Below are 25922 nucleotides of genomic sequence, written 5' to 3' on the forward strand. Positions count from 1 at the left end.
TTCAGGTCACCTGGACACAGGCTATAAGTGCCTGTGCTGGCTGGGTTCATGTCACCTGGACACAGGCTATAACTGCCTGTGCTGGATGGGTTCATGTCACCTGGACACAGGCTATAGGTATTTTGGATGAAGAACCTTCAATTGAGAAAATTTCCCACCAGACTGGTCTGTAGTGCATTTTCTTGGTTAGTGATTGATGTGGGAGGGCGCATAACACTGTGGATGGTGCCACCTCTAGGGAGGGGGATCCTGTTAAGAAAGGCTGAGCAAGCCAAGAAGAAGCAAGCCAGTAGGCAGCACCCCTCTATGGTTTTCTACATCAGCTCTCACCTCCAGGTTCCTGTCCTGTCTGAGTGCCTGCCCTGACTTCCCTCAGTGGTGGACTGAAGTTGCTTTTGGTCATATGTTCTATCATAGCAACAGAATCCACAATTAAGATACTGATGAAGTATAAACACAAAACACTTATAAACATAAATGTTGTGGATAGCCCTGGTCTTGTATTTTGATGCTAATTCTCCTCTCCTGGAAAGCACTGCAGACGAGGAGCAAATCACATAGACAGGGGCCTGGTGAACCTTCTCCCCACCTTAACTTTTCAAATAAAGGCTAAGGCCGATGATTGGGCAGCCGGAGGGAAGGTGGAGTTGAAAAGTTTTGGGGGAGAAGGGGAGAGAGGAGATGGGGGAGGAGACTGGAGAGGACAACAACAAAGGAGGACAAAGAGGAAGGAAGATGGAGCTGAAGCATGTGGCTTGGAGAAATCAAAAGTCATATGGGATCTAATAGATGGGAATAGAGTAGTGTAGTGGTAGATCTGCCCAACCTAGGCGAGTAGCTTGTATACCAACTAACTGAGTTGTGAATTGATTAATTTGGTAAACTGGGTTGAAAGTTTACTACAACACATAGACAGTTTACTTTTAAATAATAGGGGATTGGAAAAATGGCTCAGTAGTTAAGAGCACTGACTGCTCTTCCAGAGGACCCAGGTTCAATTCCCAGCAGCCACATGGCAGCTCACAACCATATGTAATGGGATCCAATTCCCTCTTTTGGCCTCCATGGGCACTAGACAAGCATGCGGACTAAATACACATAAATATTTTTATCTCAAAAAAATAATAATGGGCCGGGCGGTGGTGGCGCACGCCTTTAATCCCAGCACTTGGGAGGCAGAGGCAGGTGGATCTCTGAGTTCGAGGCCAGCCTGGTCTACAGAGTGAGTTCCAGGACAGCCAGGGCTACACAGAGAAACCCTGTCTAAAAAAAAAAAAAAAAAATAATAATGGTTAACAAGAAATCTCAAATACCCTATAAAAAAAGCATGAAATAATTATGTAGGTGAAAAAGCTACACATCAAACAACACAACTGTAGAAACACAAATTTGTGAGCAAAACTGATGGACTATTACCATCAAGTGAGTTATCCAAAAGACTCACACAACTAGAGTGCTCTTAACAGGAAAAACAAAACTAAAAGAACCTAGAGACACCACTGAAGACCAACAAGAGAGCCAACAAATGAAAGCATATATGTACCTTTAGCTTTTTTCAAATCTTATTTTTAATGATGGTTCTTAAATGCTTTAACCTTCCTTATAGCCCACCACCCACCAGAAGTAGTGGGAAAGAAAAAATACAGGGGAAGTGGAGTTGTTTAGAAAGGTTCTTTGGAGCGACTCCCACCTGTGTTGTCTGAAAGTCGGCAGTTCAGCTCACAGGTCAGCCAGTAGCAGCAGCTTGATCCACTAGTAAACACCTACCAACGGTCCAGTTTGGTAGAGTTGGGTTAGCAACAGCGGTGACACAGCCTAGCAGAGACAGCCAGGCCTCAGCCTCAGCTAGAGTCATCAGGACAGACCAGGAGGAACACCAGGAGAAGTTCTTGGCTGTGCCTCTCTCAGGGAAGTGAAGATCACGGAAGACGTTAGACCCACAAGCGATGCACAGCTGGCTGTACCAGCAAGCCAAGCTCTGTCCCTGTCACTATCCATCAGAATCCTATTTATGCCCTCCAAACACCACATGCCTTCCACGGCCTTGCCTCAGCACGTGCCATCCAATCAGCCCGAGTCCTTGGAATTGGCAACAAACTCCAGCACACCACCAGAAGTGTTTGGTGCGTCTCTCTATTGATTCCCAACAAATGCAGCTCAACTATGCAGTGTAAGGTGGACCAATACATGCATAACGTTAGCAAAGAATCTCTCACCATGTGTCCTTTCACATGCTTGCTTTAGCAGAACATCCTCTCTCCTTTTTCTGCTTCAGCGAAACTTTTCTTTACAGAGTCTGCCTTAGCCTTTCCTGTGTCCACTTTAACGAAACGTTCCTTCATGTGTTTGCCCCAGCAAAACACCATCCAATTGACTTTCCAAAGAACCCTTGAGTTTCCACTTCATATGTCTATATCTATATATCTATATGTGTGTGTGTAAATATGCCAACAAATTATACAGTAAGTAAAATGACCCGTATGACCAAAGAAAATGTCTATACTTCACGAAATGAAAAAAAACAAAAATGTATAAGCCTGGCATGGTGGTACATGACTCTAATCTCAGCATCTGGGAGACTGAAGCATGATCTCCTTGAGTTTGACATGAGGCTGGGATGTGTGTGTGTGTGTGTGTGTGTGTGTGTGTGTGTGTGTATACTATTTTTGCCAAGCATCTGAAAGTGACATAAACTCCATTAGTCAAACCCTAACTACTCCAACACATTTGATGAGAACATTTCCCTATATTTATATACATCTTACTTTGAAGTAGTTTAAGGCTCATACAAGGTTTCATAAATAGCAAGGAAGTTGCCATGTACTGCTTACCAGCCTCCCGTGAAAGCTTACATAACCACAGTGCACCATCAAATGCAGGAAAACGGCAGCATATTAACTCAACTACAGATCTTATTCGGAGAGCTCATGTGCTCGCTCTCCCCCACCCTCTCCTGTTACCATGTATAATCTTTTAAGTAACAGAGCCATCCCCCTAACCCTGTCAATCTTAACACTTCCAGTCTATAACAGAAATGGAATATCAAAATAGATACTATTTTGAAGTTTTATGGTTTTTTTCACTCAACAAAATGCCCTTGTAGTTCACTCAGTTTTTGTTGGGTTGTTTCTGAAATAGGGTCACAATGTACAGGCCACAGAGGAGACCTGGGACTCGCCTTTCAGCCAGAATGGCCTTGAACTCACGATCCTGTTCAGTCTCCTGACTGACTCCCCCAGGTTGTCATGTGTAGCAATAGCACATTCTTTTCAATCCCGAATAACACATATGGCTGTACTGAAATGTGTGTTTCCAGTCATCTGTGGAAACCTTGTCTCACAGGCTGTTTTCTGTGTTAGTTTATTATAAATACAGCTGTTATGAACATCTGTAGATACATTTATATGTGAACATAGGTTCAGTTTTCTAGGCTAACCACCAAGGCATCTCTCTGGAGTAGCAGTACCATTTTGGGGTCCCACCTGCTCTGAATGTTCTGCGCTCTATCCACTGTGGTAGGCATGGACTATTACATCATTCTTGCTTTACTTTGCGTCTCCCTATGAGCTGCTGACGTCAAACCTATTTCCATGTGCCCACTGGCCATTAAAATATTCCCTTTGGTAAGAATATCTGCTCAGGACTTTTTCCTACTTGGTATTTGTAATATGTTTTCTTCCTGCTGTGTTTGAAGAGCTCTTCATAAATCCTAGATACATAGCCCTTCCTGTGACTTGTAAATATTAGCTCCCAGTCTACAGCCTGTCTTTTAATTTTTCTAACAAAGCCTTTTATAGAGAGCAAAAGGCTTTTAATTTTGATGAAATCAAATTTATTGATTTTCTTTTCTTTCTGGATCTCATTCTTGGTGTCAGGCCAAAGACTTTCACAAGCAGTTGTAGTTTTTTTCATTACACATTTGACAGTGTGATACATGCTGGGGGGCACTATAGACGCAGAAGTGGGTAAGGAGTCCTTAATCGGTGTTAGAATAACCCCAGCAGATGATATGTAATCATGAGTCATGTTAGCATTGCAAAGGCTGTGCAGTTGGAGGAGGACGGGGAAGAGAAGGAGAGTTCATAGGTGGACACAACATTTTACAATATGGACACCAAGCAAGGTGTCATGGAGGAAGTGACATCTGAGCCTTAATGAAACCAAGAGCTGGATGAGTAAGAACTATGTATAATGACATGTACATATTAAGTGTTACTAGGTAAGGCCACAGCGACAGCTTAGTGGGTAAAGTGGCTACCCTAGCAAGTCTGAAAACCCAGTTTCAATCCCTGGAACCACATTAAAGGCTGGATGTGGCCGGGCAGTAGTGGCGCACATCTTTAATCCCAGTACTCAAGAGTCAGAAACAATCAGATCTCTGTGAGTTTGCAGCCAGCCTGGTCTACACAGCAAGTTTCAGGCTAACCAGAATAACATAACAGAATAACCAGAATAACAGAATAACAGAATACTCTGCCTTAAAAACACACACACACACACACACACACACACACACACACACACACACGGGCTGGAGAGACGGCTCAGCGGTTAAGAGCACTGACTGCTCTTCCAGAGGTCCTGAGTTCAAATCCCAGCAACCACATAGTAGCTCACAACCATCTCTAATGAGATCTGACACCCTCTTCTGGTGGGTCTGAAGACAGCTACAGTGTACTTACATATAATAAATAAATCTTTAGAAACACACACACACACACACACACACACACACACACACACACACACCTACACCTATACCTGTAAACCCAGCACTCTCACAGGGAGATGGAGAGACAGGAGAACTGTGTAGAAGCCTGTGGACTAGCAGCCTGACTTAAGCACTAAGAAGAGAGGCCCTGCCTTAACAAGGGGGAAGAGACACCAGCTTCTGAAAGTTTTCCTCCAGCCTCCACAGATGCACCATGGTACATGCATACCCACACATGTACACACAGATGCACCATGGTACATGCATACCCACAAACATATACACAGATGTGCCATGGTACATGCATATACCCACACATATATACACATACACACCCAGATACATAAGAAATATAAAAGAAAATACTATAATGAGCCAGGCAGCTATTGAAAGCCTGAGGCAGAAGGAATCCTCAGAACTCAAGGCTAGCCTGGGCTACATAGCAGCACACTATCTCAAAGAATTAGTGTGGGGTGGAGGAAATGCCATAATGGACCCAATTACTTATATGTTAAAGCTTCTTAAAAGGGGCCAGGAGTGTAGCTGTGTTGGTGGAGCGTCTGCTCAGTCTGCATGAGGCCTTGGGTTCCCCAGCTGTATAAACGGGTTGGTGGCATGCCCCGTGACTCCAACACTTCCGAGGAAGCAGGAGGTTCAGAAGTTCAAGGTCATTCTGAACACTACATGACACATTTGAAGTCAGCCCGGACTATAAGAGACTGTTTCAAAAAATCAGTTTTATAAAGCAGAGTTTCAGCTGAGACTCTTGCTTTACTATGGATACCTTGATTGGTGAGTCAACCATTCATGACTGCCAGCTACATTAAGATTATAACATTTCTGCCGGGCAGTGGTGGCGCACACCTTTAATCTCAGCACTTGGGAGGCAGAGGTAGGCGGATCTCTTAGTTCAAGGCCAGCCTGGTCTACAGAGTGAGTTCCAGGACAGCCAGGGCTAAACAGAAAAACCCTGTCTTGAAAAACCAAAAAAAAAAAAAAAATGTATTTCATAGGTATGGTTGCATATTCCTTTAATCCCAGCACTTGGGAGGCAGAGGCAGGCAAATGTGTATGTGTTCCAGGAGAGCCAGAACTACATAAGAGAGATCCTTTCTCAAAAAAAAGAAAAGAAAAGAAAAGTATTGTGATAGTTGATAATAGGAGCCTGGGAAGAAATTCCAGGAAGATAGAATCACATAAAATGAGGAAACAGAGATAAACCGAAAGTGGGGAGAGAGACCCCACAGGGAGACTATTTACTTATTTATTTGTTTACTTATTTGTTTTTGGTTGTTTGAGACAAAGTTTTGCCATATAGTCCAGGCTGGCCTTGAACCTGCTAGGTAACCCAGGCTCACCTTGAACTCAGACTCCTCCAGCCTTAGTCTCTGATGAGTTGGGGCTGTAGGCATACTCTATCATGCTCTGCTTAGTGACATTTCTTTTAAAGAGGATCTCATTGTGTCACAAGGGCTAGCTCTGACTCCTCTGCCTTAGCCCCCAGAACAGGTGAGAATTGAGGAACATGCTACAGCACCCTACGGAAGCTCACTCTAGATGAACATTCATGAAACATTCACTGGAACAGAAAGAGAGAGTTAGAACGCAGCATCACAGGGCAGGCTTTTGGTTACATCCTCCCTACCCGACCCCTGCCCCGTCCATACCTGCTCCAGTGCCTGACACAGCACAGTCAGTGACTATCTGCTGAAGGAGTGACTTGAAGTTGACACTTCTGAGCTCAGTGTTTACTGAAGAGTCACACTGCGGCCTTGAGATGCATATCTACTCAACTAAAACACCCAGAAATCTCCTGAGAGGTGAAGCCTGAGGGTATGATATTAAGTTGTCAGGTTATTCTAATTATCATCTAGGTTTGGAGGTAACCCACACAGACAGTTTTATAGATGAATGTACTGAAGTTTAGCAAACAGGAGTAATACATTCAAGGTGGCATGGCTACAAAAAAATCAAGACATAAATTTAGATCTCTCAGTAAGACAACTTTACTAAAGCTCTAGCTGACTCTGGAAGACCTACTATGTTAAAAAAACAAACAAACAAAGACAAAACAAACAAACAAACAAAAAACAGAGCTCCTGAGGAAGATCAGGAGAACTGGGTCAGCCTGCCAGGTGCCACAGAGACTGTGTTAGAAGTGGGCTGACTGACCCTGAAGCTGAGAGCCTGCGTGCTGACAAGAAGGGAAGACACAGTGCTGGGACAGCCAGGTACTCCATCAGGAACCCCGGCCGGCTAGAAGGCACCATAGATGTGCAACCAAGATAACTAACTCCCCAGTAGAACAGCCCTGTGCTAAAATTGCTAAAGCCAAACCCCTGGGCTAGACTGGGTGTCCAGACGGGAGGCAGAAGGTTCAGGGGAAAGTCTCGGTAAACTATTGATAATGTGCACAGTGCAGCCCATTCTCAAGAGCACTGCCCATCAGCTAGGTTTTAAGCCGTTTGTGTCACCTTTCTTCTGTTCTGTGTCCATCTGTGTTTTTTGGGAGCAGCTTCTGTTGAAGCCTGGAAAGGAAAAGAAAGGTAGAAGACCGACCAGAACATCAGACAAAGCGTTGAGAAGCGCGGCTGACGATCGGAAGCTTTGACCATGTCCCACTTCTGCCACCGTCACGCACCAGATGATGCTAGCAGTGTTGAGAAGCGCGGCTGATGTGAGACTGGAAGCTTTGACTACGTTCCACTTCCTGCCATCGCACACGTGCACAATGCGGTTCATGGTTTCCTACGATCTTCAAATTTTACTCAGACTGTCTGTTGTGAATGTGAAGCAGTGTCCCACCAGGAGAAAAATGATGATGAGGAGGCTGGTGGGATGGCTCAGTGGTCAGGAGCACTGGTGGCTCTCCCAGGGGACACAGGTTCAATTCCAGCAGTCGTGTGGTGGCTCACCACTGTCTTGTAACTCCAGTTCCAGGGAATCTGACACCCTTCTGGCCTCAATGGTACCGGAAACCATTGCAAGCGGTGCACATGCACACTCATAGATATTAGGAAATTCGGATGACGGGGATCTCCTTATCCAGAAGCAGATGCACTAACTCGGCTTTCCACCATCAGGAGAGGAGATGCGCTGCTATCACTCTTACACAGTAAGGAAGGAAGGGTCACGGTCCACACCCATCACCTCTCAGTCCAATGACCTTCAGATTACAAACCCAACCCGATCATCTGTTAGTCACCAAAATTCTCTGAAGCCCCCACTCAGCCCTATTCTGGCTATAAAAGATGACAAGAGTCTCAGGGAACTAAGAGAAATTAAGTGTTGGAAAGAATGGATGCCTTTGCTTACTGGTGGCCTTGGGCCACGAATGGCAGCCATCTTGAAAACCAGCCAGAGGAAGGGCAATCACACTCAAGTGCTACACAATGACTGCTAGGCAGTAATTCCTCACTGGGGCCAGTGTCTTCCAGCATCGGAGGCTTGAGCCCAAAAGATCCCAGCATTGTTTTTACCTCAGGTTTTTGGTGAATGGTAAGGAGACAGGACAGCTTTGGCACAAAGCCAAGGGATATGTTCCAAACGCTCATAAAATTAATTTTCTCTTACTTTCAGAGTCCTGTCCAGGTAATACATGGCTCTCACGAAGTGAAACAAAATTTGCTCTAGAACCCCCAAAACCATAAAAGGTGATAAGGGCCAGCGGTGGTGGGCCACACTGATAACTGCTGCATCTGGGAGGCAGAGGCTGGAGGATTGCCAGGAGCTCAAGGCCCGCTTAGACTGAGAGCAAAACCAATTTAGCTACTGGGAGAACAGAATGAGAATCCTGTTTCAAAACAAGCAAACAAATGTAAATCTGGAATTCTGAACTACAAAGCAAAGGGCTTCACTTTCCCCCACCCCCCAGTTGTGCCATAGGCTGGAAGGTAAACTCAGACAACGGCTCCATCCACCACGCAGGCTCTCACTCCCTCCTCACCGGGTGTGGCCAGTTCTGTCAGTCCTGCTCCTCTGCCTCACTCCTGGAACTGAATCGCTGGTCCAAAGACTAATCCCCACACAAAATGGTGCTTACAAAATGGTGCTCTCGTCCAAATCAGAATGAAATGTCAAATGCACGCAGGGCCAGAAAGATTATAAAAAAAGGGGGGGGGGGTAAGAAGGGTGACTCTGAAGTGCTGGGAGCTGTGAGGAACAACGCACTTAAACAAAGGCACGTCCACCCACCGCAGTCACCCTAAACCTTCTGCTTTCAAGAGTGGCAGGGGCTGGGCATTAAAAGGTCAAAACCAATCCAGTTTCTTCTTAGATGAACTCCTGACTAAAAAACCATTTTTGAAACGTTTTAAAGTCCAATGTGTTTTATTGATGGTTTTGGTCTTTGTTTGTTTAAACCAAAGCCTGCAGCTTCCTTTCTACCAGGCTGCGGTCCTGGCACGCACCATGATTGGAGGTCTAGAGATGTAGAGATGAATCCTGCTGATTCTCAACGCTTTGTCCTTTTCCAGGCCTGGCCTCTTTCCCCCACCTCCCCCGCCCCCTGTAGCCCTTAGCACCCTTGGAAAACCAGCCTCTTATTCTTCACCAAGGTCCCCGAGCGTCTCACGCTCTCTGCGAATCCGAATCCTATACCCTGTGGTTGCGGAGCTGAGGGATGCTCTCTGAAGTGGACCCGCTTTCTCCCAAGAGAACCAGGAGCCGCCTAAGCCAGGAGATAAAAGAGTGGGGTGCTGCACCGCTCCCCCCTGTAAAGGGTGGAGAGGAACAGGGCCTCATCCTTGGGAAGTCTGGGATGCGGACGAGAACAGAGGACACCTTTCAGAAAAACCTACTCTCCGGGTAGGGGGATAAAAGAAAAGGAAGGGCAGGCTGTAAAGCCATCAAAGAGCTAAGTGCTCTCTCGGCTGGGAGGCCAAGGTTGTTGGGGCACTCCCTCCCCTCCGGTCATTCCCAAGGCAGATTCTCGGGGTACAGGCGCAGCGGATAGGGACGGCCCAGGTCGGCGGCGCGCAGCTGCGGTGGCACTGCGCTCCCCCGCGCCCGCAGGTCCCCCTCCTTCTCCCCGCTAGATCTGAAGATGAAGCTCCACCCCTAGCGCGTCGCCCCAGCCCCGCGCCTTAAAAGCCCCGCACACCGCCCCGCCGCACCCAGCCTCGCCGCACCTTCGCGTCCTCGCCAGGTCCCGCCGCAGCCGCGCACCCGGCCCCGACCCCGGCACCATGAGCTTCGGCTCGGAGCACTACTTGTGCTCCGCCTCCTCCTACCGCAAGGTGTTCGGGGACGGCTCGCGCCTGTCCTCGCGCCTGTCCGGGCCCGGAGGCTCGGGCAGCTTCCGCTCGCAGTCGCTGTCCCGCGGCAACGTGGCCTCCACGGCCGCCTGCTCCTCGGCCTCGTCTCTCGGCCTGGGCCTGGCCTACCGCCGCCTGCCGGCCTCCGACGGGCTGGACCTGAGCCAAGCGGCGGCGCGCACCAACGAGTACAAGATCATCCGCACGAACGAGAAGGAGCAGCTGCAGGGCCTCAACGACCGCTTCGCGGTGTTCATCGAGAAGGTGCACCAGCTGGAGACGCAGAACCGCGCGCTCGAGGCCGAGCTGGCCGCGCTGCGCCAGCGCCACGCCGAGCCGTCGCGCGTCGGCGAGCTCTTCCAGCGCGAGCTGCGCGAGCTGCGCGCGCAGCTGGAGGAGGCGAGCTCGGCGCGCGCGCAGGCCCTGCTGGAGCGCGACGGGCTGGCCGAGGAGGTGCAGCGGCTGCGGGCGCGCTGCGAGGAGGAGAGCCGCGGGCGCGAAGGCGCCGAGCGCGCCCTGAAGGCGCAGCAGCGCGACGTGGACGGCGCCACGCTGGCGCGCCTGGATCTGGAGAAGAAGGTGGAGTCGCTGCTGGACGAGCTGGCCTTCGTGCGCCAGGTGCACGACGAGGAGGTGGCCGAGCTGCTGGCCACGCTACAGGCGTCTTCGCAGGCCGCCGCCGAGGTGGACGTGGCAGTGGCTAAGCCAGACCTGACTTCGGCGCTGAGGGAGATCCGCGCCCAGTACGAGTCCCTGGCGGCTAAGAACCTGCAGTCGGCCGAGGAGTGGTACAAGTCCAAGTTCGCCAACCTGAACGAGCAGGCTGCGCGCAGCACCGAAGCCATCCGAGCCAGCCGGGAGGAGATCCACGAGTACCGGCGCCAGCTCCAGGCACGTACCATTGAGATAGAGGGCCTGCGCGGAGCCAATGAGTCCCTGGAGAGGCAGATCTTGGAACTGGAGGAGCGGCACAGCGCTGAGGTGGCCGGCTACCAGGTAAGGACTGGAGTACTGCATAGGAGAGGGTGCCCTGTCCTTTTCCGCACATACATAGCTTCACTCCCTGTAAACTGAGGCCCTAGGAAGGGAGGGAAAGAGGAGAGAGGGGAGCGTTGACTAGAGAAGTCTGTTAACAAACAAACAAGTAAAAAAAAAAAAAATCACGAAGTCTCACGCATGCAGCCGCAAATGTGGACTGTATATGCCTAGAAGCTCTTCCAGCCCTTGATGTCTCCGCACTCTATTTTTGGGGTTGGGGGAGTTTTAGGCGGCGAGCCCAAGTCTTCATGCCCCGAGCCACAACTCCACCCCCAGTCTCTTGTCTCAACTCTTCTAACAAAGAAGTCTTTAATCTTTCTAGGAGTCAAAAAAATCTAACCAAGCCTTCCTGTCACCAAGAGTACAAACACACTGACAGAACAGTGCAGACCCAAAGTGTTCCCAGAGGGCGCAGGTCACGGCCCCTGTGTGGGCGGGTCCTTAAGTATCTGGCTTGTTTAGTTGGCTTTGAAAAGCTTTTTCTGAGCCTTACCTAGAATTGATATTTATAGAGTACGGTCTCCTTGAGTTGGGAAGTAGGCTCATTTTCTTTGGGTTTTGCTCTAAAAAAGGAGTGGGATCTGGCATAATTAAGATAGTGACAACTGCCTTGCCCCACCCTTGCACGCGCGCGAACACACACACACACACACACACACACACACACACACACACACGAAGAAACCCGCGAGATACACGCGCTGTTCCCTTGTCCGTCTACTAAGCAAGCTTTGAGCCAATTCAGCTTCAGACCGGTCTGGGCGCTGTCCGAGGTGCTGATCTCCTGTTCCTGCCACCGCAGAAATGCCTCCTGCTTCATTATGTTTCCAAATTGTCCCAGTTAGGAACTCTAGGCCTCAATGCAATTAACTGCTTCATTTTTTTTTTTTTTTAAATTCTGTGACACAATCTGGCTAACTGAAGTCTAAGCTCATCCTGTAGACAGCATCAATGTTCGCCCCTAAGGACAGCTTTGCAGTTAGCAAAAACCTTTTAATCTGCTCGAACAAAACTTCACCTGAAAATCCATTACCTTGACATCTTTTCAGCTTATGAGCACGTGGCGAGTTCCGGGGATGATGGTGTCTTTGTTATAGGGGACTTTTGTTCTGCACCTTTCCGTGCCCTGTATACTCTGTGAAGGTAATGATTAGCTTTTTGTTCACAACAAAGGCCACTGTGTCCTCAGTTTCACTACACTGAACATGCTAGCTTGTGATCACAAAAGGCTCGGAGACTGAAACAGGACAAATGGAAAATGTGGGAAAAAAACCCACAAAATTAGTGTAAGTACAATGAACAATAAAAGCTCTTTGGGATATAATAATAACTCAGAAACATGGAATAATTTATTCTAGCTAGGATTGAATTTTACATTTGATGAAATCAAAGTGTTTGAGGAACATTAATAAAAATAGAACCAAGAAATGGCTTAATATTTCAAAAGTACCATTTTGTCAGAAGCAAAAGAAATTATTGCTGTGCAGGTATTTACTGCCCACTATGAGTGGCTCCCTTTCATAAAGGGAAAAGTCCTGTTTGAAATGCCTCACTAGCCTGACATTACAGTCTCATTCAAATAAATACTCCAGTCTTGCTACAAAATCTGTAAGTTGAACTTCCCAGTATGTGTCCTAGACCCTGGATGATCGGAGTTAATCACGCTTAATTCAAATGTGGAATTAGGCAGTCCTCTTGAGGACTAGTATTTCTATAAAAAGTGTAACTCCTCCACCCCCAGACAGCTGAATCGGGCTTTGCCGCACTCTCCTTTGGCTTCCTAACCCCTTACACTCTGGCTTATTTGCTCTAAAATGCAAGGTTTCGGTGTTAGAAAATAGTAGGGCTGTCTAGATACAGTCTGCAGGAAACAAGAGGCAGGAGACCCTGCAGGCTCTGCAGCTCATGCTGTCCCCGTCGGGTTTAGCCTTGGAAGCCTCAGGGGACCTGCTGAGTGGGTAGAGGAGGAAGGCAGACAGCACAAAGCTGGTTCTGTCCCTTAGGACCCACTGCTGGGGTGGGGCTCCCAGTTAGACCTGCAGATGCTAAGGCCTGCCTCTCCTGGTTGTTTCCTAGCAATCTTAACGCTGGCTGAGGTGGAACACCTCCTCACTGAAGCCATTGTCTTCTCGCCCCTTTACCAAGCCCACCCCTTCCACTGCTGTAGTAATGGGAGGTGTCCCTTCCTAATGGCTCAGAGACTCGTAGTAGGCACATTTTTCCTTTACAAGCATTCAGTCCTCTCAAAGACAAAGAAAGTCATTTTCCCTGCCCCAGAGAGCTGATCGCCTATTTGACAGAACACGTGGTATGCTTTCAAAAGGACAAAGACTGATTCAAGGTAACACAGTAAGCACACGATAGGACGGACGTGGGCTGCTATGTCCGGCTAAAGGCAGCCACTTCGTATGGAAAAACAAGGCTTTCCTTTCCAACAAAGGACACTCTCTGGTCCCGACGTAGCTGGGACACTGGATTAGAATTCACTGCAGAGACAGACTCAGAGAGAACTGGCTTTCAGACCTGCGCCGTCGGCGTCTTAGAAAGCCAGGTTTCCTTGAAAGACCTTGCTGAGCAGTCAAGATCACTGCTGGCTGCTGTTCTCCAGGGAGGTACACCAAATCTGCCCCCCTGCCCCCTTCTCCAACGTGAGATTGGATGGAGCCCAGCCTAATTAAATAGCAGGATGGGTCTGGCCCTCGGGAGCCCGGAGATGGCAGTGGCTGCCTATAAACCTATAGCTTGCTTGATAGATCCATTTCTGAAATTAGAGTGGCAAGGGAGGAAAAGAAAATCTCATTTTTTTTTAAGCTGTTCCATCTGGTCCCTACCCCACCCCACCCCCATCCTATCTCATCCTCTTCCTGTCACCTGGACCATTGCAATAGCTCCTTTATAGGGATAAATTTAAACCACCCATCTAAATTCTATGGCATACCAAGACCAAGGAGCAGCTTTTTAAAAGAGATGGATTCAGTATTTCTTAGGTAGAATCAAGAATATGCTTTTTATTCTACTTTGTGAGACAGGGTTTCCCTATGTAGCCTGATCTGGGATTGAATTCGCAATGCCCCTGCCTTAGCCCTTCAAGACTGCCCTATAGGCATGCCCCACCACACCTGCTAGAGATGTACATTTTCTGGGAAAGTGCTCCACCATTTGTTCTCAAACTGACTGTAGGGTGTACTGACCTAGACCGTATTTTCTAGGGAAGTGCGATTTTAGACAGTGATAGAAGTCAAGGATAAAGCAAACACAGGACTGAGAACAAGGACATGTGGCTCCTGTGGGTGACCAGCCAGTAAAACCTCTCTGCAGTCTAGCTGACTAGGCATAGCAGTAGTTCTGTGTGGCCCGCACTCCTGCTTGTCTGGCTGAGGGCAAAGTAAGGAAATGGGCACACTGTTTTTCCTTCTCTTCACTGCAGATGCTGGTGCAGCCCTGCTTTGTTGTCTCCCAGCTGCCTCCTTCCAGCCCTGGGCCAGATGCTCCTGAACAGACCCCAGCTGGAGCAGGGAGTGCCTCCTCTCTCCTGTTCTCCAGGCTAGCTAGCAGCAGCTGCATGGTTGGGGGAGGGGGCAGGCTGCAGCACTCTGCTCACATTTCCCACAGGAGGCCATCTTTGTCAGGCCTTGTGAAGGGCAGCAAGATAGCCCAGTGCAGGGAGGAGTGTAGAGACAAAGAGACCAGAGCATAGTGGGCTGTCAGCCGTCAGCAGTTCAGTCAGCTCTTTCTGGAAGGAGCTGGGTTACACTTTTTTTTTCCAACTGTGATCCATAAAGGAGCCATGAAAAATACATAACATAGGAGTGCAAGAAACTCCCCCATCCAGAACTCTGGACCCCAGCAACCTCATGTTCTGCAAGCAGCAGTGAAATAAAAGAAATTTTTAATAAATAATCAAATTAACCTGCTGAGACAAAATGTCTACCTCAAAACTCCACACTGGGAAGCTGACCCCACTGATGTCCTCAGCCTGAGCATTCTTAACATGGTTCTAAAGAGAAATGATTTCTTAACTGGGTTTCAAGCCTGCAGAGCCATGACGAGGGGATGAGGAGAGGAGGCGACCTCAGTGAGGAATGCCCTGCATCAGGGCCACTTTTCAGGACAAAGAGAAGCAATAAACTACAACAGGAAGACAAACACTGAGACACCCTGAATATATCTAAAAGATTGCAGACATGAAATTAGAGAAAAATAACATCGTTTTCATGACTGTTAATTGCTCAGAAAGGTGGTTTTGCTTAATGTCCAATGATAAGTGGTATTTGTCACTTTAAAAGGCTTTATTCAAAATTATCACTTAGAGGGATGTTTGAAAGATAGCTCAGTAGGTACGGCCCTTGCTGCCAGCCGTGACAGACAACCTGAGTTGATACCAAACCATGCATAGTGGAAGTTAAAAACATACACCACGCTTATCCCCAGAGCTCACCTGGTGGAAAGACAGAAACAAGTCCTAGAGTTGTCCTCTGAGTTCCACATACCTCTTGTGACACATTCATGCCCACACAGACAGATAAACAAACAAATGTAAAATATCCAAAATTGTCATTTTTTAAAAAATCTGGTGGCTTTGAGGAATATGTAACCACCTCTCCAACACTAAATTTTGAGTGTATCTAGGGTAGGAGGGACGGATGGTCCAGTGCTTAAGAGTATGTGCTGCTCTTGTGGAGGGCCTATAGCAGGTGGCTCATACAGCCTGTGACTCCACTCACACACACAGACATAGAAACACACATATGTACATACATAATTTTTAAAATATTTTATTTTCCTTATTTTTCTAATTTTTATCTTATGTGCATTGGGTGTGTTGCTGGCATGTATGTGTGAATAAGGGTGTTGGGTCCTCTGGAACCAAGCTCACTGACAGCTGGGAGCTGCCATATGGGTGCTGGTAATTGAGCCAGATCCTCTGGAAAAGCACCCAGTGTTCTTTTTTTGGGGGGTGGGGGGTTCGAGACAGGGTTTCTCTGTGTAGCCCTGGCTGTCCTGGAACTCACTCTGTAGACCAGGCTGGCCTCTAACTCAGAAATCCACCTGTCTCTGCCTCCCAAGTGCTGGGATTAAAGGTGTGCGCCATCACTGCCCAGCTTGCACCCAGTGTTCTTACCTGCTGAGTCATCTCTCTCTAGCCCCAACCTATATATAATTTAAAACCAAGTCATTCTAAAGTTTGTATTACATACTATGATATTCATTGGCCTAAGGAGATATTGGTGGAATCACATATGTTATTCATAGTAATAAAAGCGGCTCACATGTATTGGGTCCTTCCTATGTGCCATGATGTTCAACTAGCTTATTTAGCAGATTTTAGAACTCATTATCTCTTAACAGGCTTTGAAACACTGGAATGGCTGCTCATAACCTTTAATCCTAGCAGTTGGGAGGCAGAGGCAGGCAGATGTCTGTGAGCTCAAGGCCAGCCTGGTCTACATATCAAGTTCTAGGCCATCCAGGGTTACTGAGTGAAATGCTATCTTAAAAATAGACAAACAAGGGGGCTGGAGAGATGGCTCAGCGGTTAAGAGCATTGCCTGCTCTTCCGAAGGTCCTGAGTTCAAATCCCAGCAACCATATGTTGGCTCACAACCATCTGTAATGAGATCTGACGCCCTCTTCTGGAGTGTCTGAAGACAGCTACATATAATAAATAAATCTAAAAAAATAAAAAATAAACAAACAAAATAAGCAAGAAAAAGATGATAAATAAGAGAACTCAGTGGTTCAGAGCACTGGTGCTCTTCCAGAGAACCCAAGTTGGATTCCCAGCATCCACATGGTACCTCACAACCTTCTGTAACCACAGCTCCAAGGAATCAGACATCCTCTTGTGGACTTGGAGAGTCCCTGAACTCATTCATACATACATACATACATAAAAACACTTGCTGGGTAGAGGTGTCGCACGCTTTTAATCCCAGCACTTGGGAGGCAGAGGCAGGCAGATTTCTGAGTTCGAGGCCAGCCTGGTCTACAGAGCAAGTTCCAGGACAGCCAGGGCTACACAGAGAAACCCTGTCTTGGGGTGGGGGGGGGAACCTTATTTAAAAGGAAAACAAAGAAGGAGGGATCAATGAACCCATGTGTCCCTTGGTAGAAGTTCCTAACCTTCAGTGTGCATCTAAATTTCCCATGAGTGTTTAAGAGGAAAAATGCAAATGCCAACAAGTCTCCACCCTGGAGTGAATGGACCAGAACCCAGGCTGGACACAGATTGCTGTGTAAGTACGCCATCGGTCCTTCCGCCGTTTGAGTGTGCAGTCAAGGGTGGAAATCCCTGCCTTGTACAGATGTCAATGAGTATCTGCTACTTTGACCTAAGTATTTTCAATACGTACTTTCCAGGACAGCATTGGGCAGCTGGAGAATGACCTGAGGAACACGAAAAGCGAGATGGCACGTCACCTTCGGGAATACCAGGACTTGCTTAATGTCAAGATGGCCCTTGACATTGAGATAGCAGCTTACAGGTAAACAAGAGGGCGTGTTTACCCTAGCAAAACCGGGAGCAAGGTTGCTATGTCAGTGATTCCAGGTGGTCTGTTTCTGACCAGTGAGAGAGGATGGAGAGAGCATCAATACCCAGTCCCACAGTCCTTGCTGACCCCTCAGTTCTGCTAATCGAATGTATCCTAGCTTCACTTTGCTAGTCCTGGAGTATGCTATGAACCTCTGCTATGAACCTCTGCTGGGCACTTAAGAGGTAATGTAGGCTTCTACAAGTCAAAATGAAAGTCTGTCAGACTCTAAATTTAAAAGTAGGGGGTGGGGCTGGAGAGACAGCTTAGTGGCTAAGAACACATCCTGCTCTTATAGAGGACTGGAGTTGTGAGCCCACATCAGATGGTTCACAACTGCCTATATAGCTCAGTGCATGAGAATCTGATGCTCTGGTCTCTTGGCATCTGCACTCACTTGCAAACCAGCACGCATCTGTACACAATTAAAAAGAATAAAAACAGAGGGCTGGAGAGATGGCTCAGAGGTTAAGAGCACTGACTGCTCTTCCGAAAGTCCTGAGTTCAAATCCCAGCAACCACGTGGTTGCTCACAACCACCTATAATGAGATCTGGTGCCCTCTCTGGCCTGCAGGATACAGGCAAGCAGAACACTGTATACATAATAAATAAATCTTTAAAAAAAAATAAATAAGGGAGCTGGTGAGATGGCTCAGCGGGTAAAAGCACTGACTGCTCTTCTAAAGGTACTGAGTTCAAATCCCAGCAACCACATGGTGGCTCACAGCTACCTATAATGGAGTCTGATGCCTTCTTCTGGTGTGTCTAAAGACAGCTACAGTGTTCTCATATACATTTAAAAAAAAAAAAAAAAAAAAAAAAAAGAACAAACCAACAAGCAACAACAAAAACCCTATCAGAGTTACGAGAGACAAGATTAGGGCCCTGTGCTCTGGTGCTGTCTAGTCTAGGCTGAGCGGAGACTCGCAACTGAGGTTGTATCCCTTAGTGGTTTTATTGTCATACATAAGAGAGGCCCAGCTCTCCACCCTGGGCTGCCCGGCAGCTGGTTTTCCCTCCTCTCTGTCTTCTCACTTCCTTACCCTTTGCAGTTAAGGTGTTAACTAGGGAAATGACTTCTCTCCAGAGCTTTGTAGATTCTTATTGCCAAAAATGGGCATGTAATGTGGCCAAGGGAGGGTTGCACGTTTTTCCTGCGGGAAACCAATTTGTGAATGGGTTAGGCCTCCTTTGACAGTATTTTTTTTTCTTTTTCTTTTTTTTTTTTTTTTTTTTTTTTTTTTTTTTTTTTTTTTTTTTTTTTTTTTTTTTTTTTTTTTTTTTTTTTTTTTGGTTTCTTGAGACAGGGTTTCTCTGTGTAGCCCTGGCTGTCCTGGAACTCACTCTGTAGACCAGGCTGTCCTCAAACTCAGAAATCCACCTGCCTCTGCCTCCCAAGTGCTGGGATTAAAGGTGTGCACCACCAACTGCCCGGCCCTTTGACAATACTTAAACAACACTGAGGCTGGGGAGAGAGAGAGAGAACCCCTACCACACTAATCTCCAACACAGGGCAGTCTTACTGGCCTCAGTCTCTTGAGGAAATCGCAGTGTTTTTTGGAGTCTCTAAAATGAAAGAGGACTGAGGGGTTCAGTTCTTGAAACAAAACTAGGAACCTGATTCCTGAGAGCTTTTCTCTGTTGAATTTACAGGAAGCTCCTAGAAGGCGAAGAGACACGATTTAGCACCGGTGGATTAAGCATCTCAGGGCTGAATCCACTGCCCAATCCTAGTTATTTGCTCCCTCCCAGAATCCTTAGTTCTACAACTTCCAAAGTCTCATCCGCTGGGCTGTCCCTGAAAAAGGAGGACGAAGAGGAGGAGGAAGAGGCCTCTAAGGAAGTCACTAAGAAAACATCCAAGATAGGGGAGAGTTTTGAAGAAACACTGGAGGAAACGGTAGTATCTACAAAGAAAACCGAAAAGTCAACTATAGAAGAAAGCACCAGTTCTAGCCAAAAAATGTAATGCCGTTGCTTTAAAAAAAAAAAAAAAAAAAGTTGATGCCTAAGAGGGAATGCACTTGGCTTATTCACAGCTTTACTCCTGAACCACACCTACCACCGCTAGAGAATGTCTTCAAGGCTTCAGTGTCATAGTCAGTACCGAATCCTCACTGTCTCCAGTAGGAAGGCGACTGTAGATGGAAGCAAACTGCAGTCCTGGAGCAGAGGAGGAGTTCTCTAAGAACACAGCTTTCTCACCCCCAGCTCAGGCTTCATAGTGACAGGTGACTTAGGTGCAGAGGAAGTTCACATGAAGGTGCTAAATCTGGTCATCACTCGCTGTGAGCTGAAATCGAAACCTATGTTTATCCACTGAACCCTGCCAGGACCCAGCCATAGAACCTTACTGTAGATGCCTAAAAACACACAGTCACTGCCGAGGAAAAGCTAGTGCTCCCGACACCGTTCCCCACCCCCTCCGACAGAGCCGAGTCACATTTCTTCCACTCTTCAATCCCATGATTCCTTTCTCCCACCCAAGAGGAAGGAACAAAGTTTAGTGTAGTGTTCCTTTCTAAATATGCATAGAACTTCATACCCCTTAGCTCTTCTTCACCCTGAGGTAAAATTAGCTGCATGTTGACCATCCCTGTGATTTGTGGAACTCACCCCTGCCCATTTCATGACCTTTCACATCTATAGCTTAAAAAAAGAAAAAGATACTAATGATAACGGCAGTGATTAGTTTTAAGGATTTTCCTGAAATAATTAATGAATTAATTAATTAACATAAAAAGGATCTCTAGGCTTTAGGCTTTCAGCTTATCCAGATCCACTTAATTAGAGGGGAAAAAATACCTTAAATGACGTAGCGTTTCACTTTACCATTGGAAGCACGGTGATAGTGACCCTGTGCTTAAGCTGACCTTAGGCCTCGAAGTGTAAGTCGAGGAAGTGAGTACTCTCTGAAGGGAAAGAACAGGCTCTCCTCTGTGTTGGTTTCTGTGTAGTGGCGTAGAATTAGCTTTCTCATACCCCTGCCCTAGAGTCTGCATAGTCCCTTTCCCATTAGGACAGGTCCTCAAGAGGCCTTGCTTTTTAAGTATGCTACATATAGGACATTTTATCACCAGACACAAAAGTGGGGGGGAAAAAACCACTTCTGGTCAATCAACACCACCAGCAAATATTTAAAAAAGAAAGAAAAAGAAAAAAAAACTTTTCTCAGAGTTTTTCCCCAACAGGGTGGTTACATTGCTTCGGTTGATGGGTGTCCCTCCCCTGAAGGAAAGGTAGAAACATTCAGGGTCTAGGAGGGGTATGCACACACTTTTCCCCTCCTCTCACGGAGGCAGGCTGAAAGGTGAGCTCTTTGTGCACCCAACTGTGGCATCCACATGACCTGTCTGCCTCATGTGCCAAATTTGACGCAGGCAGGCTTTGCCCTGTCTGCTCGCTTCCACCAGAGCTGTGGAACTGCTCGTCCTGTCCCACCCACTCCATCGCCAGAGCTGTGGAACTGCTCGTCCTGTCCCACCCACTCCATCGCCAGCTCTGCTGACAAGGACATGATGCTTGTTTTGAACTCACATTCTAGCACGTGCTTCAATAGCTCAAGGAACCGAAAGGACGCTTTGCTTTTCCTGATCCACCCCCTCTCTACCCTCTACACTTACTGTAAGACATTAGTAATATAAGAAATTAAAAGTCGTTAATCCTACATGGTTTGTGTTCTGTGGTCTCTATTAGTTCCCTGGGAAATGTGGCCATTTTGTTTGACAGCTTGCCTGGCCCTGACTACTTTTTTCTGTTTTTGATGAGTTGTCACCAATCACCTGGACCCAGAAAGGACATAGCCTGCGTCTTACAAATTGTGTACAGTGGGAAATGCCTATAATCCCAGCGCTCAGGAGGCCGAGGGAGAATTGTATATTTGAGGTCAGCCTAGGCTGATACCTTATCTCAAAAACAAAAGAAGACAGCTGGGAGATAGCTTGGTTGGTCAAAGTATTTGCCTTGCAAGCATGAGGACCAGAGTTTGACCCCAGAATCCCTATACTTGAAAAAAGCTGGGCGTTGATGACGTACGCCTTTGATACCAGCATTCTAGAGGCAGAGGCAGGCACATTTCTGAATTTGAGGCCAGCCTGGTCTAAAAAGTGAGTTCCAGGACAGTCAGGGATACAAAAAGAAACTGGGTTTTGCCGCGGACTGGGGAGCCTTGGTGATCCCTCAACCCATGGGAGAAATCAGGGTCTCGGTAATCAGGCGGGCAAGGAGTCGGTGATTGAAAAAATGGCAGACACAAGACAAGGAAGTGCAGGATCTGAATGTATATTCTCAAAATTAGGCATCACACCTTTATGGTTATTACAAAAGAAAAAGAAAAGTCAGGCGGCGATGGGTCTAAAGCAGCAGCTGCATCCTCTGGACAAGCACTTCACCCCCACCCCCACCCCCACCCCCCCCACCACTCTTCCCACCCCACCCCTGCGCTCAGAGCCCCCTGTGCTCAGGGCCCAGCTGAAGGGGAGGTGGGGCTACAGACCCCAGGAGGGTAGAAGCTCGAATGCCTTGCAGGACACTCTCTGGCACGCACACACACCAGTCTCAAGGTCCCACCCATCCTTAGTAAACACCCACTATGCTAATCTTCTGGGCTAGCAGAGATATGCCCCAGGAGTCCCATTCTTGCTAATTCCTGGGAGGGGCTCAGCTGCCTTTTGTGACTGAAAATGAGGATTCTAGTTAACCTTGTCCTGGGATTATCAACTTCTATTCAGTAAACTTCAATGCCAGACCTCCCTCACCATCTTCCTAATAATGCCAGAGGCAATTAGTCTGAATGTGTAATATTCCCTACAAAATTCCAAGCCAGGGTTTGGCTAAGATGTTGGAACATTGACGAAGATCAGAGAGCAATTTTGTTTAGCTATTAGTAAATCATATCTTGGTGGCACCTAGCATGCGAGACCTTCCATCAAATAACACAAATCTGAGCCACCTCCGAGTTAAGGAATGCCAAAAGGTCGCAGGAGACTAGCTTCTTTTGAAGCTGTATGCCTCAGATCCGTGGTCAAGTCTTCAAGCCTGACCTGCAGATTTCACTGAAATGGGCGTGCAGGGTTTCATGGGGAGAAGTCTGGGATGGTTAAGAAGCTAATAAACGGTACCAGGGAATTGCAACCATTTTTTTTTAATTACCCAGACTAAGCAATATACACTTGTAATCCCTGGACTTGGGGGACTGAGTCTGGTGTGCATCCCCGAGGGGCTCACTAGCTAGCCAGCCTGACTATCTGGTGAGCTCCAAACCATTGGGAGATGCTGCCTCCAACAAGAAGGTGGATATTGATGGATAACATCCAGCATTGCCTTTTGGTCCCTATCTGCATGTACCCATGTGCATGGACATGCACACAATCATACCTGCACACACACACACACACACACACACCACATACAAATTTGTCTTTAAGAGTGCTTTCGTGGGCCGGGCAGTGGTGGTGCATGCCTTTAATCCCAGTACTTGGGAGGCAGAGGCAGGAAGATTTCTGAGTTCGAAGCCAGCTTGGTCTACAGAGTGAGTTCCAGGACAGCCAGCCAGGGCTACACAAAGAAATCCTGTCTCAAAAACAAACAAACAAAAAAGAGTGCTTGCGTGGAATACGTAAGGCATTGTGTTAAATCAGTATAAACCAGGAATGGTGGAGCATGCCTGTAAACCCACCTAGGGATGGTAGAGCACACCCATAATCCCAGCACTTGGGAGGAGATGGCAGGAAGATCCAAAGGTTCGAAGTAATCCTCAGCTACAATGCAAGTTCAGAGCCAGCCTGTCCTACATGAAATTCTGTCTCAAAAACAGAGGGTTTGTGGATCTGATCAATGTTTAAATCAGAGCAAGAAGAGAGGGGCTTGAGAAATGGCTCAGTGGTTAAAAGCACTGCTTGGTCCCAAGTTCAATTCCCAGCAACCATCTGTAATGTAATCTGGTGCCCTCTTCTGGCACACGAATGTACATGCAGATAGAGTATATAAATACATCTTTTTTTTTTTATTTTATTTTTTTATTTTTTAAATCACAGCAAAAGGCTAACATGGACGACATTCAGAAACATTAGCAGAAAAGAGACAGGAGCAAGAGGCAGCAACCTGCTAACAAAAGGGCAAAAGATGAGTTCAGGTGATAGTGGGAAAGTCTTCTGGAAAGAGAGAACAGTGATCCCCAGGGTACCTCCAGACTCCTTAGATAATGGAGACCCTACGTCCTCAGATGCATACAGCATGTGTGTGCCCATGCATGCATGTGTGGAGGCCAGAGGTCTGTGACGCGTTTGTGTGGAGGCCAGAGGTCTGTGACGCGTTTTTCCCCTAGTCTTCCCCCTGTGACACGTTTTCCCCTAGTCTTCCCTCTGAAAAAAAAACTTTTTTTTTTGATGCAACTACAGTTGCCAGCCAGCTAGCTCTCTGCCAATATATGCTACCAAACCTGGCTTTTTTTTTTTTTTCTCACATGGGTATCCATGATCCAAACTTGGGTCCTCTTACTTGTGTAGAAAGCACTTTACTCACTGAGCCAATTCTTCCAGCTCTCGATCTGCATCTTAAGATCTGTATCTGTTAATGCCTAATTAGTGTAATAAATGTCAAATACCATACCAAACAGTAAATACAGAAGAATCTCACTTAAACCTCTTTGAAGTTTTGTACTATACCGATTTTACGAGCCAAGTAAGAGAAGCTTACAATATGGCGCGTTTCAGTCTTGATCCTTGTAGGCTGTCACACAGTAAATGGCTGAGCTAGGATTTAGGTCTTCCTATCCCACTCTACAATGCTTGCCTCTCTTCCCAGTGAGCATGGTGGCACGAGCCTACAACCCCAGAGCTTAGGAGGCTGTGACAGCAACGCCATAGAGAGGAGACTGTGGATGGGCCTGGTGCTGTTCATATTTTAACGCTAATTCTGCTCTCCTGGGAGGAGCTGCAGACAAGGAGTGAGTCGTACTCTGGTGACTTCTTGTGAACCACTCCCGTAATGAATAAAGGAGCCAATCACTGGGCGAGTAGGAGGAAGAGTGGAAGCAGGAGAGAGTTAGGTCCTTTTGGATGGGGATAGGATGAGGACAAGATGTAATTATGAGCATTTCCCGGTTTCAATGGCAGATCTGTAAGGATTTGCCACCAGAGGATTTAGATTTAATAAGGCTTACAAGTTAGGGTTTTAGTTGTTGCGCCCAGTGATTGAGTTACCGTTGTTTCTGAGCTAAGTTTGTGTCCAGTTTTTCTTCACAGGGCAGCTCCTCTGAGTTCAAGAGAAAAAGGTACGGCAAAGCATGGGTTTGCCTGAGGTGCACCACAAAGGTTGTAGGGGTTTTGTAGCATGGGGCTGGCGTGGTAGAGGCCCAAGCTAGGTAGAGACAATTTGGGAGCTCCAGGCCAGAGAGTCTATGAGGCAGTGCATGGCCAGGCTGCTGGGGCAGAGAGTAGCTCAGGAACTTGACATTCCTTTTTAATATTTCCTGAAACAGAGGAGAAATCTTTTTAAATCCCCTCTTCCTCCTCACCAGGGCTGGCAAAAGCCCTGCACTGAACCCAAGGCAGTACCAAGTCCCACAGGCACTTGGCTACAGGTGCGGACTCCCTCAGCTTCTGCCTTCCATGCGCACGGCAAGGAGGCAGTTGAAACCCAAAACTGGTCCCTAGGTCCAGTGTGCTGGCATATGCCTGTAGTTTCAACAGCTGAGCAGTATAGGAGGGAGGATCAAGGGTTCAAGAACAGGGGCTGGAGAGATGGCTCAGCGGTTAAGAGCACTGGCTGTTCTTGCAGAGGTCCCGAGTTCAATTCCCAGCAACCACATGGTGGCTCACAACCATCTGTAATGGGATCCGATGCCCTATTCCGGTGTGGTAGTGTCACTGAAGACAGTGACAGTATATATATATATATATATATATATATATATATATATATATATATATATATATATATATATATATATATATATATATATATATATATATATGAAATGACTTTTTAAAAAACCCATTGTTCTGCACTGACCAAAGAGGGATATGAATTAAACAATTATCTCAAGGCTGGAGTCCAAATTAGCTTCAGGATTAACTAGTCACAAATAGTCGCATTGTGATAAAAGTCTAGATTTTACCTATGAGGTCAAGGCAGAAGGTAAGAACCACTGCCCTTGGCTTTAAAGGCGAACATGAAAACCCTGTTTTTTGAGACAGGGTTTCTCTGTGTAGCCCCGGCTGTCCTGGACTCACTCTGTAGACCAGGCTGGCCTCGAACTTAGAAATCTGCCTGCCTCTGCCTCCCAAGTGCTGGGCCTAAAGGCGTGCGCCACCACTGCCCGGCCGATTTCTTTTTATGTTTGGGGGAGCTGATGTACCTGTGTGTGTACGTGTGTAGGATTG

The 25922-nt window shown here is 47.1% G+C and overlaps 1 protein-coding gene across 1 annotated transcript; it reads left to right on the forward strand.

The window, feature by feature from the left end:
• The first annotated feature begins 9800 nt into the window (after positions 1-9800).
• Ina (internexin neuronal intermediate filament protein alpha) lies at positions 9801-21205 on the forward strand. The gene is made up of 3 exons (XM_031390599.1): positions 9801-10962; positions 17365-17489; positions 19192-21205. Exons 1-3 carry the CDS (start codon positions 9898-9900, stop codon positions 19505-19507), a joined length of 1506 nt encoding a protein of 501 aa, XP_031246459.1. The 5' UTR covers positions 9801-9897; the 3' UTR covers positions 19508-21205.
• Positions 21206-25922: the final 4717 nt, after the last annotated feature.

This window comes from Mastomys coucha, unplaced genomic scaffold (assembly GCF_008632895.1).
Source record: "Mastomys coucha isolate ucsf_1 unplaced genomic scaffold, UCSF_Mcou_1 pScaffold21, whole genome shotgun sequence".
NCBI lineage: Eukaryota > Metazoa > Chordata > Mammalia > Rodentia > Muridae > Mastomys > Mastomys coucha.

What these genes read in the sequence shown, in the direction of transcription:
- Ina (XM_031390599.1), top strand. Translation starts at nt 9,898, where the DNA reads ATGAGCTTCGGCTCGGAGCACTACTTGTGCTCCGCCTCCTCCTACCGC. An exon ending in CTGAGGTGGCCGGCTACCAG is followed by an intron (nt 10,963 to 17,364) that starts GTAAGGACTGGA and finishes CGTACTTTCCAG; the next exon opens with GACAGCATTGGGCAGCTGGA. An exon ending in ATTGAGATAGCAGCTTACAG is followed by an intron (nt 17,490 to 19,191) that starts GTAAACAAGAGG and finishes TTGAATTTACAG; the next exon opens with GAAGCTCCTAGAAGGCGAAG.